Below are 17,461 nucleotides of genomic sequence, written 5' to 3'. Positions count from 1 at the left end.
CTAGCATAAAGATTTGTTTCCACCTTGTGGGGAGCAGAACATTGCAGCATTTGTGGCTGGTGATTGCAATGCATGTTTCCACAAACCACATCAACATTAAACTATTCTCTCCATATATATATATATATATATATATATATATATATATATATATATATATATATATATATATATATATAAGGCATCAGTGTCCAACGCACTAGTGACATAACCAAATCGATGTCTCCATCCACCTTGTTGCTACATTATGTAAATTCATTAATCTCAACATGAAGGCCCAATAATAAAATAAAATTGGCAATGATTATTTGTCAAATAAAATGGAGCATTGTATAGCTTACCATCAATTTCATTTTGAAAACCCCAGATTTTTTTCCCCTTTCTTTCCTAGCTAGCTCCTGATTTCGACAATTTCATATGGTGCTTCATAACAGAATTAACACATATACATTACACGAAAGGCTATAAACGATCAGGATTAGCTAGCTAGAAAACTAGGACAAAAAAGTATTTAACTAACAGCTCTAGGCTAATTTGTTTGACCAAATGAAGCAGGACAATATCACAAATCTTCCATTAATTGGAAGAGGAACACACCATCCACAATGTTAAGGATCCTCACATTATCAGAAGCACTGTCTTCATCCTCTTCTCTGGCACATGCATTCAAATCCAAGGTAAAACTAGACGACTCCATCCCATTCTCTATGTTCATGCCATTTCCTTCCTTGCCACCATTATCAGTGAGCTTTTGCTTGAGCCGAGGGGAAGAAACATTAGATTTTGAATCGAGTGCTTCACAACTCAGTACTACAATGGCATCCTCCAAACTGATCTCATCACCATTGCAACCACTTATTCTTCCATTGGAGATTGCATTCCTGATACTGATTTCTGAGTCATAGTCCAGTTGTTCGATACCTTCAATCATTATCACCTGATGAGGGTTTTCTAGTATTGCTTCATACAATGTTTGAAAGCAGCCATGCCCAGTGTCCGGTGATCTTTGCCTCTTCAGGCTGGAGCTTGAATCAGAGTGAACCTGGGTGAACTCGGCTAGTGAGATGGAGGTGAACTTGCTGTAGGAACCAAAGACAAGCCTTGCAAGCTCCCGAGACACTGCTTTCTTGCCATCATCGTCCCCTCCTTGGAAGAGCAACCATGTCGCTGCGCTTGGCTTCTCCTGGCACCGTCTCATCCTCCTTGTCATGCCAGAGCGGCACTGGAGCACAACACTTGCAATGTCTGCAACCACATCCTTGTGACGCGGGGTCCGATTCTCGAGCGTGTTGCAAAGGATCTTGAGATTCTCAGCAGTGAGCTCCATGAATTTTGGCGACTCCGCTGAGCCACCTACGGATGAGTTGGACACTGAATAGGATTCTGGACTAGGGTTTGCCTGTAGTGGTTGATGATCATAAGACTTGACCGATGGATCGCCATGTTTATGGTTTGGCCAAGGTTGCATCAGCTTGAATTGCCATGGCTTGGAGCTCATCATCAGGTTGGCATTGAAGCTTGGGGTAAAGGCAGAGATGGAAGAAATGTCTGGAGAGTTAGTAGCCGGTGAGGAGAAGCTCAGTGTGAGCTCCGAGGTGTGGTGTGCTGCTGATCCATAGCAATTGGGGTTCCAATCTTGCAACTGCGTGCACAGGAGAAAGTTGGTAATTTTAGAAACAAATAAAATTGTCTTGATTATTACTTTCTAAACTTTCTAAACACTAATGCAGATGTAGCCCCCTCTTATTAATAAGTTGCTTATTAAACATGTTTTTTGGATTGACCCCCTCTCTAAAATTACTGCTAGCAATGTACCTGAAAACTGGCGCTGGGGTTCCCTGGTCTGTTCATATCTGAATCTTGGTGCCGGTGAAGCCATGGCGGTAGGCTTGGTGTCGTCATCGCGGCACAGGAAATGAGCTCGCTATCACCGGCTGCAGTTCCATTGACGACAAAGGGCCATTGCCTTCTTGATCTTTCCTGATTTGCTTGTTCAGCATCACTGGAAAACAAAAGCATTTACACATGTTATGTTAATCATAAAAAATTTAACTGCATTTGATAACCTGCTGATGCAATCTTGGCTTGTGATCAAACTAGACAGTTGATTAATATTAGTTGATTTTAAGCACCTGTCGCGGCTGAGGCTCAACGCGAGGCCGCCGTCGGGCACGACGACGGGGTGTAGCTCCCAGACGGCCTCGAGCGACGGCTGCCCTGCTCGGCACTTGATGTAAGCCTGGTTGTTCCCGGACCCTAGCAGCCAGAACCTGTCGAGGCCTCTGCCACCGCCGGCGGCGGCCACCAAGCTGCTCACTTCCATGACGGCGTGCTCGACGGGGCAGTAGCAATGGCCGGGCTCAAGGCCGCCGCGCCTCCTCCGCTCTGACGCGGCGGCCCATGCCTCGGCGGCGTACGCGAGGTCCTCGAGGACGAGCACGACGCCCTTCCCGGCGGCGCAGCCCTGCCGCACGAGCGCGCGGAGGTCGCCGGCCCTGGCCTCCACCTCCTCCCTCGGCATCCTCTGGAAGGACGCCGCCGAGAGGGGCACGAACTGGAGGTTCTTGAGCCGCTCGTGCCGCTGCTGCAGCTCCCCTTTGCTCACCCTGTCCATCACCGCCCTCACCACCACCTCCGCGGTGGCCGCGCTCTCGCCGACGACCACCACGCACCGCTTGCTCCCGCCCGCCATGCCGTCGAGCACGCGCATGGCGTCGTCGTCGGAGGCCCTGGCGTTGGGGCGCCGCGCGTGACCGGAACCTGGCGGCGGAGAGCTCGTCGCGTTCGGCGGCTGGTGTTCCGGTGACGACGAGACGGCCTTCTCGACGTTGGCCTTGACCTGGGAGCTGGAGAAGCCGGCCTCGCGCATGACGCGGCTGACGCTGGGGTCGTCGAGGATGGAGATGATGAGCTGCTCGATCTCGACCTTGGCGGCGAGCGGCGGCGGAGGCGGAGGCTGGCCGGCGCCCTCCACGGCGCCCCGGCGCTGGTGCGCCTGCGCGCGCTTGAACGCGGCGACGAGCGCGTTGGACAGCACGGGCGCGTGGTGCGCCGCCGCCCCGCCGCCGTGGTGGTGGTGGAACATGACGGCGGCGGCGGTGGGGAGGCGGTTGAGCGCGACGTTGAAGCAGAGCTCGAGGGCCTTGCACTGGAGCGGGTGGGAGTGGGAGCGGAGGCAGGCGGCGCGGAGGAGCCCCGCCGCCGAGAGCATGGCGCTGGCGACGTGGAGCGGGGTCACCTGCGCGTGGCCGCGCCGCCGGGCCAGGGCCACGGCCTGCCGCACCACGGCCGCCGCCTCCGCCGCCAGCGCCTGCTGCACGGCGCAGCCGCCGGCGCGCATCTCCTGAGCTTGCTTGCCGAGATCTCTTCTCTGCAATTTGCAAGCAACGTGCGGGCGCAACGAGTGTCTGGCAGTCCGGATCCTCTTGCTACCTGTGACGACCCCTTTTAGTAGTCAAGTGGAGTGAAGATGTCCCTTAATTGGTCACACACACCTGCAGATTATACTATGCAGGTTGTTACATGTAGCTCGCATAGCATCAATGAGAAATCATCCAACACGATGAAACTGAGAGAGGGTATGTTCCATGATATGCAGTATATGTCACTGCTACACGTACGGAGGCTGAAGTGCGGGTCCGGTCCCGGGCCCACATGTCATAGAGATATCGATGGCATATATATATATATGTGTGTGTGTGTGTGTGTGTGTGTGTGTGTGTGTGTGTGTGTGTGTGTGTGTGTGTGTGTGTGTGTGTGTGTGTAAACTTATAAGAGTGTGAGTTGGGCGAGACCAAGTAGTTTTGCCGATGTTCTCTTGCTTTGTGTAGGTTAGGGGCCCAGGGCAAGACAAATTGGCTGGTGGTGTGTCCTGCCCTTTGTGTTTGTGAAGCGTGCAGTGCATGTGGGGGCAAAAGCCATGCACACGCACTTATATTCTTCTCCCTCTCTTGCACTCAACCTCAGGAACTAGAGATATACATGGGAAACATGATGTGGCGCCACATATATAAAGAAAACATTATTTCCGTGTATACAATAGCAAAAGCTGTGTCTGCATGCATACTTTGCTGCATTGCATTTCCATTTTTTTTTGCTTTTAATCAGATCAACTGATTCAGAAACGTGTAGAGTACATCCTATCCTTTATAAGGATTTAAAGTTCACCACTCCCTAGTCCCCTGGTATTAGCAGCGCCCGGAGGTCGTCCGATCCATCAGACCTTCCGACGAAACATTAAAAATTAACTAGTGCAACATCAAATATCACTATTTGTAATATGAAAAAATGATATGTTAAAAATAACTATGTCGTTCAACTCTAGGATAGAAAATTCCCGCCGCAATATGAATATTATGTTTCATGCAACATTCATCGCGAAACATGTAGAAATAATAGTTGCAGCATTGATGTTTAACTATTGTGACATATGTCGGAGCGTTTGATTTAAAAAAAAAATCTAGACGTCTGTACTGTAGCATTACGGTAGTTGAATTAGTGTCCTATATGGTTTACACCATTAGGTGTAAAAACTGAGACCAGTTATAGACTACACACTATGCATGTGAGAACACATGCATATATATACACTAAAAAAATCTTACAGTTCTAGAGCATAAGACAAGGAACTCCTATGCGGTGAAAAAAAAAGCATTTTCTTGATTCCTTAAGGTGCAAATTGTTTGTTGATAATTTGGAGAAATACAGCCATAGTTTTTTCCTTTTTTTTTCAAGCTATCCAGCCATAGTATATTATAGAAATTGATATTCTCGATTTATAGTAGGCGGGCGAGGGATGACGATACCAACTGGATTTATAGCCATGAGATCAGTGTACTAATTTGTGCTTACCATCTAATCATCTTCTTCGGCGCGAAGTCACCATCATCTTAAGCAAGGGTTCAAGGTGGAACGCTCGAGCTTGGGGTAGACCAAGGGTGACACAAATAAGGCGGCAGTAGCAAAGATAACAAGTTGTGTCAGAGATGAGTTAAAGAGGTGGTTGTGTACGATCGGTTCTACGATCACCGGTTCTACGATCGAAGCGGTGAAGACGGAGCAAGGGGCGAGGCTTCTCTCGTCGTAGATGGGTTAGAACAAAGGCTTCTATTTGGCGACGGGGAAGATCTATGGACTATGGTGGGCGAGTTGGCAAAGCAGCTGTGTGGTGGGGAAAGGGAGGCCAGGAGGGTGAAGATCTATGCTAGAGGTAGGGAACGCGGGTCACGCTTATATCGAAAAGAGGCTAGTGGATTTGGTTCTTTACATTTCCAACCAACAGTTAAAACGGTTTTGTGTTTATTATGGAGATTTTATGAGAGTTTCATGCATAATAAATAGGATGTCATGTCACCATTTTAGATGATGTGGCACTGATTTGATGAGGAGAGAGATAAAATGAGTTTCATCTAGATGAAACCATGTATGCACAGTTACCAACACTTGATGAATCTTAGAATTAAATAGGATGAGAGCCTATGAAATAATAAATCCATGATTTCATTTGTATTTTGGTGATGTGACACTCTTGGAAACAACAAAATGAAACCACCCATTGGGATTAGCCTAATTCATCATTGGCATTAGTATTGGGTCCACATGTCAGTCACATCAACAGACGACGGATGAAGAATTTGTCGGCCGATATGGGTCTAGCTAGCCTTTACTCTCCATCATCAGAAACACATTAGTGTGTGTGTGTCTGTCCACTACTACAGAACAGGCCTTTGTTCCAGGCCATTTGTCCCGGCAGCCTTTGGGCCCGGTACAATATGTGGCTTTTATCCCGGGTCTAACGGCTAGCCGGGCCAGCGGGGGGGGGACATGGGCCTTTTGTCCCGGTTGGAGGCACCGACCGGGACAAAAAGGTGGCCTTTTATCCCGGTTGGTGGCTCCAACCGGGACAAAAGGCCCGCGCAGCCTTTTGTCCCGGTTGGAGCCACCAACCAGGATAAAAGGCCCCCCTTTTGTCCCGGTTGGTGTCTCCAACCGGGACAAAACTCCTTGGCCCCCTTATCCCCTTCCCTCTCCCCCCGCCCGAGCCATTCAGCTCACTTGTTCTTGTTGTTCTTGGCTCGGGAGAGAGGAGTTCTTGCTCATTTCTTCACCACATTTGTGAAGATCTTTGATTCCCCGTCCATCCATCGGCGCTAAAGTTTGGGGCTTGTTTTTCTCTTCTTCCTTGGCTTGTATAGCTCATTTCATGCTTTAGAAATAGAGAAAATGTGTAGCTAGCTCATTTCTTGGATATTTAGATTGCATATGTAGGTGTGATTTTCTTTTAGATTTAGATGAGTACGTGGATAGTAGAAATTTTTAGAATGAGTGTAGACACTTCATGTGATGTACTTGTATATATGACTATATTGTGGATTGTTGATTTTTGTATTCATGAATGAATTAATGAAATGAGTATATTAGAATTTTTTGTATTATGAATGGATTATTTTGACACTCTAGTGATGTGTTTATTCAGGCTCACATTGAAACCATCTAGAAGCTAAACAAATCTTTATTTCGAAACAAGTATACGTCGTTAATCTCCATCCAACGGTGATGGCACTACCTTTCGGGGATACACGATGCGCTATAAGGACGTCGCGAATCGGTTGGTCGCATCACCAGCACTTTCGATTGATAAGAAGACAGCATTTGACGCAGTCAGCATGACCGTTGTTGTACTGAGAGCATATCAACGAGCACGCTGCCTGTGCCAAGTGCTGTGCCTATTAATCGTAAATGTCGGTGCTGCAACTGGCCGATTGGTGACATTCTTGTACCGTACCGTGTCCCCCCGAAAGGCAGTGTCATCACCGCAGGGTTGAGGTTACTGCGCACCGTGTCCCCCCGAAAGGCAGTGTCATCACCGCAGGGTTGAGGTTACTGACATATACATTTTCAGAAATAAAGGTTTTTTTCTTCTTCTAGAGGGTTTCTGGATATTGAAAAGAGTGTACTCCTGGAACTGAATGGTGTCAAAGTAATTAGAAGTTATAGAGATTTCTTTCAATTAATTAGAGATTTCTTTCAATTAATGATACATTTCGTATTTTTTATATGATTTCATTGTTATTTGCAAGAGTTATTAATCTGATCATTGTAATTGTAATAGTAAATAATATTTGCAATGTAATGGTAAGAATTTATAATTTTGTGGAAAATAAAGGTATTTTTCAGTAAAATATGGCTTCAGCAGCTGGAGGGAGTAGCGCCGGTGTGGGTGATCGTTGTCCTTCTGGAGAGAATGGCACAACTCGAGTAGGTCGTCGGTCCAAAAAACCTAGTGCTTTTCATAGGGCAGCGCTCCGTTATTTGGAAAAAGAATATAGAGAATGCATGGCAAGGGGCGAGTAACCTCCGTTTGATCTTGAGGATTTATTGCGGTGTTACGGTTCGTCACCACCAAACTCAGAGGTTTCAGCTCCGCCATCTTCTTCTGCGCCAGCAAGAAATCCATTAGAGCATTCTGCGTTCCAACGCAAGGACGGTTGAAAACCTATATGTTGTTGTCCGAATTTTTAAGTTTCATATATAGTACTCCTTTGTTAAGTTCTGTAATGGATTAAGTACTCATTTTAATTAATCAAGATGTATGATGGATATTGCAGATCTTTTAATTATTCATGTTATGTTACATTTAGTTTAATTTAGGTTTGATATATTTTATTTATTCGATACATGTAAAGAATTCAAATCGATTTATTTAAAATGCAGATGGACCGGCAATGGATGTACAATGCTGACCGACGTTCAAAAGAATTCATTGATGGCCTGTATTATTTTTTGTCTGTGGCTGAGGCAAACAAGCAGAATGGTTTTATGTGCTACCCGTGTGTTCATTGCAACAATAACAAGGATTACACATCTTCAAGAATCCTGCACAGCCACATTTTCGCAAATGGTTTCATGGAGAAGTATGTTTGTTGGACGAAGCACGGAGAACAGGGGGTTACCATGGAAGACAATGAAGAATAAGATTTTGACGACCACTTTCCCGGGAATGCTGGAATCGGTGCATTCGATGACGATATTCCCATGGAAGAGCCCGAAGTAGATGTAGCAGAAAATGGTCCCAGCGACGATCTGGGGCAGGCATTGCACAATGTGCAGGCAGACTGTGAGAGTGAAACAGAGAGGTTGAAGTTCCAGAAGTTGTTAGAAGACCACCGTAAGTTGTTGTACCCAGATTGTCAAAATGTTTTGAAGAAACTTGGCACCACCTTAGAGTTGCTGCAATGGAAGGCGACAAATGGTGTATCCGACAAGGGATTTGGTGAATTACTCAAACTTGTTAAAAAAATGCTTCCTAAGGACAACGAATTGTCTACCACAACGTATGAAGCCAAACAACTTGTTTGCCTTTAGGATTGGAAGTGCAAAAGATACATGCATGCCCCAACGACTGCATCCTCTACCGAGGCGAGTACGAGAATTTGGATGCATGTCCCATATGCAGTGCATTGCGTTACAAGATTAGAAAAGATGATCCTGGAGATGTCGAGGGGGAGCCTCCCCAAAAGAGAGTTCCTGCGAAGGTCATGTGGTATTCGCCTATAATACCACGTTTGAAGCGTCTGTTCAGTAATAAAGATAATGCTAAGTTGATGTGATGGCACAAAGAGGAAAGCAAGAAACACTCGATGTTGAGACACCCCGCTGATGGGTCGCAGTGGAGAAAAATAGATAGAACGTACCCTAAATTTGATTTGGATGCGAGAAACATAAGGTTCAGTTTGAGTACGGATGGCATGAATCCTTTTGGTGAGATGAGCAGTGGTCATAGCACTTGTCCTGTGACTCTTTGTATGTACAATCTTCCACCATGGCTCTGCATGAAACGAAAGTTCATCATGATGCCAGTGCTTATCCCGGGTCCAAAGCAGCCCGAAAATGACATTGATGTGTACCTAAGACCATTGGTCGAAGAACTCTTATTGCTCTGGGGCGATGAAGGTGTACGGATGTGTGATGAATACAAACAGGAAAACTTCAACCTATGATCATTGCTGTTCATAACGATCAATGACTGGCCTGCTCTTAGTAACTTGTCAAGACATTCGAACAAGGGATACAAAGCATGCACACAGTGTTTAGATGATACCGATAATATATGGTTGACTCACTGTAAGAAGGTTGTATACATGGGTCATCGTCGGTTTCTTCCCATCAGGCATGCGGTACGAAAGAAGGGCAAGCATTTCAAAGGCCAAGCGGACCACCGAACAAAACCGATGCACCGTAGTGGTAAAGACATCTTCAACATGGTAAAAGATCTAGAAGTTATTTTTGGAAAGGGATCTGGTAGCCAACCTTTTCCGAACGAAAACGGAATGGCGCCCATGTGGAAGAAGAAATCTATATTTTGGGAGCTACCATATTGGGAAGTCTTAGATGTTCGTCATGCAATTGATGTGATGCACCTCACGAAGAATTTTTGCGTCAACCTGATAGCATTCTTGGGAGTGTACGGAAAGACAAAAGATACAGTAGAAGCACGTCAAAAATTGCAACGTATAGAAGAACGAGATGCCTTACATCCACAACAGCGAGATAATGAACGACAATACTTAAGTCCTGCCAGCTATACTCTTAGCAAGGAAGAGAAAGAAACTATGTTTGACTGCTTGAGCAGTATAAAGGTTCCATCTGGATACTCATCCAATATAAAAGGAATCTTAAATTTGGCAGAGAAGAAATTTACAAATCTCAAGTCCCATGACTGCCATGTGCTTATAACCGAACTTCTTCTGGTTGTGCTGCGGAGGATTCTGCCTGATAATGTCCGGTTAACCATCATGAAGCTATGTGCCTTCCTCAACGCAGTTTCTCGGAAGATAATTGACCCGAAGAATTTGATAAAGCTGCAAAACGATGTGGTGCAATGTCTTGTTGGCTTTGAGCTGACATTTCCACCATCTTTCTTCAACATCATGACACATTTTCTAGTGCACCTTGTGAAAGAGATTGATATCCTCGGACCAGTATTTCTACACAATATGTTCTCATTCGAAAGGTTAATGGGGGTACTCAAGAAATGTGTTCGTAATCGAGCTCGTCCAGAAGGAAGCATCGCCAGTGCCTACGGAACTGAGGAGGTCATTGACTTTTGTGTTGACTTTATTGATGACCTTAAACTGATTGGAGTCTCTGAATCACGATATGAGGGGAGTCTAACTGGAAAGGGTACATTAGGAAAGAAATCTTATGTCTGCAAAGATGATTTCTCATTCAAGAAAGAGCATTATACGGTTCTTCAACAATCATCCTTGGTTGACCCATATATTGAGGAACACAAGAAAATTCTGCTATCTAATTTCCCGGAAAAGTCTGAGGCATGGATTACACGTGAGCACATGAACACTTTCTGCAGCTGATTGCAGAAACATCTAATGCATAATATGGATATAAGTGAACAACTGTTCTTATTGGCTAGGGGGGCATCTTGGAATATCTTAACATACCAAGGGTACGAGATAAATGGAAACACATTTTATACGATAGCCCAAGATAAAAAGAGTACCAACCAAAACAGCGGTGTTCGTATGGATGCCACGGACAATAATGGAAAAAAGGATACATATTACGACTACATTGAATAGATATGGGAGCTGGATTACGGTCCCAATTTCAAGGTGGCTCTATTTCGTTGCCAATGAGTTAAGCTATCTGGAGGAGGGGTAACAAAAGATGAGTATGGGATGACAATAGTTGATCTCAACAATCTTGTGTATAGAGACGAGCCATTTGTCCTAGCCCAGGATGTCGCTCAGGTTTTCTACATTAAGGACATGTCCAGCAAGCCAAAGAAGGGGATAAACAAGCAAAAGCATGAGCCTAAGCAACACATAGTTCTATCAGGAAAGAGAAACATCGTTGGAGTGGAGGACAAGACAGACTTGTCATAAGAATATAATAATTTTGTTGCCATTCCATCTTTCGAAGTAAATGCTAATCCATGCATCCTGCTAGCCAATGATGATGCTCCATACTTGCGCCATGATCATAATCAAGGGACATTTGTGTCCTTCATGTACTTGAATCAATTTATATTATTGTATAAAAATGTAATCGCAATTCGAATACTTTGATTATATATGTACTGTACAATTATACTTTATGTGTTATATATATCATTTTTTATATTTTTCACTTAATTACCAGACTCAATTATAATTTTCATTCAATAATGGATTACTCAACTAATTTTATTTATTTCATGAAATTACATTCACATTAACACACTATGCTCTCTCATTAACACACACAATCTCACTAACACACACTATCTCTTAAACTCACACACTACTCATTAATATCATGAAATTGCTTAATTTTATGTAAAATTCACTTTTTAAATGTTAATATCGTGATAGAATCCACTTTCTGTCGAAAATCAACCGTTTTAAAAAATTTGTTCACCTAATATATTTTTTCATGGTCAAAATAACAAATATGATTTCAAAAAAGTTAGATATTTCGTTGACCCAATCACTTGAATGAAAATTAATTATTTTTGTTGCGTGTATCAAGTTTATATAGAGATAAGAAATTTTGTTCCATAATTTTTGGAATCATAATTTTATTAACTGAATTAACAAATGAAAGCCTATTTTAAAAGAGAAGTAAAAAGAAACAAAAACAAACATAAGATTTGGCGGGAATGAGAAAAAACGGGCCCCTTTTGTCCCGGGTGATAGATCTACTCGGGGACTAAAGGTGGGCCGCGGGCTGGAAATTTTCCCGGCCCGCCCAAAAACACCTTTTGTCCCGGGTGGTGGATTCACCCGGGACAAAAGCCCCCCCCCCCTTTTGTCCCAGGTAAGCCACGACCCGGGACAAAAGGGCCTTTTATCCCGGGTCGTGGCTTCACCCGGGACAAAAGGGGGCCCCCTATATATGTCCCTTAACCTCCGCCTTCCTTCCAACCGGGACAGACGACGCAACAACAAGACTTTGTTACATTTTTGAAAGAATCAAACCTGACGGCGGCTCAAATTGCAGGGGGAGAAGATATTCCAAAGGCCGATGTGGTCGTCAAATGGACGTATGAGCTGGGCAAATCTCTTGTACCAACCGAAGTAGTGTCTGTGCTTCCAACGCAAATGTATAAGCTGCACCAGCACTACATGCGTGCGATAGCCGATTGCATCTTCATGCAGGGCGCAAAGATTAAAGATAACGATTTCTTACGGGGGGAGGCCATTATATGGATAAACTGGGAAGAAATTTACCAACTATTCCATCAGGAGGACCTCGACATCTCTATGGTCGGCTTGTGGGTTCTGTAAATATTTTACTCTCCTTACGTATTGTTTTGCATGATCTTAACATACTGATCCCTTGATTTATTCGGTATCATGTAGAATGGAGATACAAACTTGCAGGAGAAAGGGATACTCTCACCTCGGCTTCATTGACCCAATTACTTGTAATTGGAGGATTCTACGCGACACTTCTGATGAGCTATTCCAAAACTTGTTCAAGTACATAAGCGTTCATCACAACAAGCAAATGATATTGTTTCCTTACAACTTTGTGTGAGTGATTCCTTCCGTTTAACTCTTTCTATTCTGTAATCGAATTGTTTAAACCTTAACTACCAAGAACTGCCTCCGTATAATCTTGCAGTGAACACTGGGTCCTAATTGTCATAATTCCTGAGAAGAGACTACTCATGGTTATGGACTCATTGAGGAGAAATCCAGAACAATACGAAAATCTTCTTAACATGATGAAAAAGTAATTCTACCACTACTCCGTCGATGACCGATAATTTGAATAACTTTGTTACTTGACTATAATTGTTCTAATCATACATAGAATTTGGAAACAATTCACTAAAAATCATTCAGGCAAATTTGACAAGGAATTGAAGATCAAGACAGATTTTGCGGTACGCACTTGGATGATTTGTTGCACGATTCATTAGTTTTATTATATATTCATGTAAATACATGATAATTTCTTCTCTCTTAAAGTGTATGAGGCAGAAACAAGGCACTAATTTATGCGCATACTATGTATGCGAGAACATCCATGGTCTGGTAGGTCCTCCAAGGGCCTGGACAGATTGGGAGGAGGAAGTAAGTAAAAAACTTGTTAATATTTGAACTCGTATTTTAATTAGTCGAAATTAATTATCTTCTTTTTCCATAGGTCGAGGAGATGCGCGATAAACTCATACCGGAGGAAAAGATTATGGCGATTCAAGAACAATTGTCTGAATTTATTGTTTAGCAAGTTCTCGATCCAAAAGGCGAATTCTACTTTGATGGACTATCTAATATTAACAATCGCAGCAAATATGATAATATACGCGTATATATGTAATTAAGAACGAATATACCTATGTAAATATATATGTGTGTGTATGTATTAAATTTCTATTTATGAGTATGTATGTATTATATATATAAGCACTCCAATAATATATATGTGTGTGTGTCTATATATATATATATAATATTGGTCCTAGACATTTTCATATATAAAGGAATTCACATGTATAGATATGTGTATACATATATATATAAGTAAATTAATTTATATATGAAAACTATCTAGGGCAAATATTATATAAGTAACAATATATATATGTATATATTAGTGGAGATCATACATATTGAATTCCAATACATAAGTTTAATTGAAATGCAAAAGTATAATTGAAATAGAAAAAAGAATTGAGAAAAGAAAAACAGGAAAAAAAAGGACCTTTTGTCCCGATTGGCCACGTGGCGCTGGTAGCACCTTTTGTCCCGGTTGCCAGACCCGGGACAAAATGACCCCCCCTGTCCCGGCCTGGCGTTCCCGGTTGGGAAACCGGGACAACAAGGGTTTCCCAACCGAGACAAATTAGCGAAACCCTACCGAGACAAATTAGTGTTTTTGTAGTAGTGGTCTATATATATATATATATTATACACACACGCGCGTCATGCAGCTTTGTTTCATTTTATTTGTTCATGCATACACACTTGCGTCGCGTGTGGACCTCAGCATCGATCTACGCTGTACATCTTGCACGCCTGCATGCGCGTATTTTTGGAGGTCCACTTGTAGTACGCGTGCGACACTGTTGATAACGATCGAGTGAAATTTCAAAAAAAAAAAAAAAGATAACGATCGAGTGACACACAACCGTATGCACGCCGGTAGCTCAAGCTCTAGCTCGGTCTCCGGCCATGGTTTGCCACGGCCACGAGATGGAGGCACACGCAGCTAGCATCCATCGGGAACTGCGTACGTGATCCATCGACCTTTGTCTGCTGCTCTCTCGATCGCTACGTACTCTGGATCCAAAGGAGTAGGCTGTCATCATGTCGATCCATCTCTGCCCGATGCATCAATCTCTCTCTTCCTTCTCATCAGTTCTTTCAGCTACCGTTTCATACATCCATTCCAAATTCCACGGCTGCCAGAGGAACTGCAAGCAAATTTGAAAGAACTAGTCGCCGGTTTTGGTTCACTGGTTCTTCCAATTTTTGTTTCGGCTTTAAAAATTTGTTTTCAATGAAAGGAGAAGTTAATACTACCTATGAAGATAAGAATTAGCGAGACCTACAAACAATTCAACTGATGCATACGGCCGCCATGGCGGTAAAAGTTTTGGTCAAAATCTCTGGCCCTGAAGCATTTTCAGTCAAAAGCCGCCATGGCCCGTCTCTTCGCCCTATATTTGGTCCAAAAGCCACACAAAAGACGGAGTTCATGATTAGAAACAAAGCAATTAAAAAACGCCAAGCAAACGCTACAAAAGAAGTGACTGGAGGAGAAAGAGGAAAAGAGGAGAGATGTGGGGAAAGCATCGGAAAAGCAGAAAAAAAAAAGAGGAGGATATATACTACTAGCAAAAGAAACCAGAGTCACATTTGTGTGTTTGCATATCCACAAGGCTAGTTTTTTGGGTGCAGTGATCGGCCATGGCAGGTTTAGAGGGGGAAAGGCTGTCTCTTTTAGTTTTAGCTGTTTCCCCCCTTTCATGATGGATGGAAGGCTTTAATTAGGTATGATATATCCATCTTTTCATAAAGCGAAGGAATATAGTCATGAAAAGCACTAATGTGGCATTTTCCTGACCAAACTGACAAAGAAAACAGCTAAAACTATATGATATGCATTGCTGTTTTTCCTTTTTCTATTTTTTTTCTTTGGAAAAAAAGTATGTTGCTTGTTTCAGGCACACCTTTTTTTTGATTCTGTGATACATTAGTAGCTAGCTAGCACTATTTATACCTGTGATAATCCAGCTCTTTAAATTATGTCCACTTCTGTCACACCCTGAAATTTTTGAATTTCAGGATGTGATTAAAATTAAAAATAAAACAACAATTTTCTCATAATTTTAAATATTTTCCAACATTTATTTTTTCTCCACAGAGAATTTAGTAAAAATAAATAATGATGGGTTGTTTTTATAAAATTTAGCGAAAATGTTTTGTTGTTGTCCATCCATGCTGCCTTGCATTTGTTTTATTGTTTGTGATTCAATTTTGAATTCAAATCTTTGAGTTTGAATTTGAATTGAATTTGTTTGTTTGGTTTTGAGAAAAGAAAAAGGAAAACGTTTTAGCCCAGCAATCTCAGCCCGACCCTTTTCCTTTCTTCTTTCCCGCAGCCCAAGCCTCGGCCCAACTTTTTCCCCTGGCCCGATGAGCGTGCCAGCCCGTCCCCGCGCCTCCCCCTCCTGCGTCGCCGACACGCGGGCCCTGCCCGTCGGATCCGTCTTCCCCCTCCTGCTCGCCTGCGTCGCTGCCGCTGGACCACCGGCCGCGCTGTTCTGCTCCTGGCCCCGCGCTCGCCCTCCGCCGCTGCCCACGGGCCTCCGCCCGAGCTAATCGACCCCGAGGCTCCCACTGCAGACCCACTGTGCGCACGCGCCGACCCGGACCCCGCACGAGCCGCAGCCGCACCGGACTCCAATTCGATTTCGACCGGGATTCGGCAACCGAATCCATGCTGGGCACGCCCCCCGCGGCCCCGGACCCACACGCCGAGGCGGCCTCGCGGCCCTTTAAATAGCGCCGCCGCACCCCCCTGGAACCCCAACCCTAGCAAGTCGCCGCCCTCGCCTGCGCCCAGAACCCTAGCCTCTGCCACGCCATCGCCGCCGCATCGGAGCTCCGCCCCGCCGCCGCAAGAGCTTGCTCCGCCGCGTCCTAGATGTTCAGAGGTTTCGCATCAAGGTGAGCACTGTCGCCGGCTGTTTTTCCCCTCCCCTTCACGCTCCTACGCGCACGCATGTGTTCGCCGACTCTGCTTCGCCGCCGCTCACCGCAGAGCCATCTCCCCGCCCTGCTCCGCCCGTGTAGAAGCCACAATCGAGTTCCTGGCATCGCGCGCAACCTTCCCGTGCAAAAACCCGAGACGAATCATGCCCGGAACGTGAGTTCGCGTTACTCCGGCGTGATCGCCGCCGCGCCCCGTTTGCCGCCGGTGTCGCGCGCCGCCGCCGCGTCCCCGACCTGATCCCGGCCGCCTGATCCGCTTTCTACGGTTTAGATTAGATTAGTTTCTCCGATCGATCCAAGCCGTTAGATCCAGATTCGACGCCCCAGAACCCTAGATACCGGTTCGTGTGGTTGTTTTGCAAAAGAGACCCTCGGTTTCATGCAAATCAACCCACGGTCCATGCTAGGTGAAAAGAATTTACAAACCAGTCCTTTCTTTTATGGTTTAACCCCTGAGTTTCTCCAAAATAGGACCCGCCATCCTTAGTGCGTTGTTTTGCAAGCTAGCCCCTGTATCTTAGGTTTAATCTCATTTTAGTCCCTGGTTTCTTTAGAGCTAGCCCCTGAAAGTTTAAATCTATTGCAAACAAGTCCCTAGAACCATGTTTTAGCCATAACTTCTTCGTTTTAGCTCCGTTTTCATCAAATCTTGCGCTCACGTGATCCTCGCAACGTGTGTAGTAGCCTTATTACTTTGTTATCCTTTGTGAGCACACTTTATTTTGCCTCACAAATCCTTTTTGCTAGCCTGTCACGTTTATAGTCAATCGCGACTAGGTCCCTGAAGCACAGTTTAATCCATAGATTTGTCGTTCTAGTTCTGTTTTCCGCGTTTCTTGCGCTCTCATAACCATAGCAACGAGCCCTATCCTTTAGTACGTTATTTTAAAGTCTTTCTCTTGTTATGGTGTAATGTTCTTAGTTTTATCTTTTTGTTTGCTTTGTATGTTTGCTCGATGATTGCTTCGAGTAGAAGAATCGCTGTTCGAAGATTGAAGAATCAAGATTTCCATGTGAGCCAGAGCGGAAGAGCAGTAAGAATAGTTTTTCGTTGGAGAAAGGCAAGTGACCCTAGCCATACTTCTATCTATGCTTATTTATAAGAGTATTGTGATTTAATTGGAACATGGAGAACCACCCAAGAAAACAGTACAACCACAATATCATATGGCTCTGGTCTTGGCTAATTAATTAGAGACTCTATCATGTGACAATCTTACCGAAAGGTCAAG

The 17,461-nt window shown here is 44.3% G+C and overlaps 1 protein-coding gene across 1 annotated transcript; it reads right to left on the bottom strand.

Annotated features, from left to right (window-relative positions):
- Positions 1–284: 284 nt before the first annotated feature.
- Positions 285–3,658, bottom strand: LOC120643624 (protein SMAX1-LIKE 3-like). The gene is made up of 3 exons (XM_039920033.1): positions 2,133–3,658; positions 1,816–2,002; positions 285–1,642 (listed from the first exon to the last, which is right to left on the bottom strand). Exons 1-3 carry the CDS (start codon positions 3,338–3,340, stop codon positions 563–565), a joined length of 2,475 nt encoding a protein of 824 aa, XP_039775967.1. The 5' UTR covers positions 3,341–3,658; the 3' UTR covers positions 285–562.
- Between the last annotated feature and the right edge of the window lie 13,803 nt (positions 3,659–17,461).

The sequence above is a fragment of the Panicum virgatum genome, chromosome 8K (genome assembly GCF_016808335.1).
Source record: "Panicum virgatum strain AP13 chromosome 8K, P.virgatum_v5, whole genome shotgun sequence".
Taxonomy (NCBI): domain Eukaryota; kingdom Viridiplantae; phylum Streptophyta; class Magnoliopsida; order Poales; family Poaceae; genus Panicum; species Panicum virgatum.
Note: the sequence above shows the minus strand (reverse complement) of the source record. Positions and strands in the feature narration are given on the sequence as shown.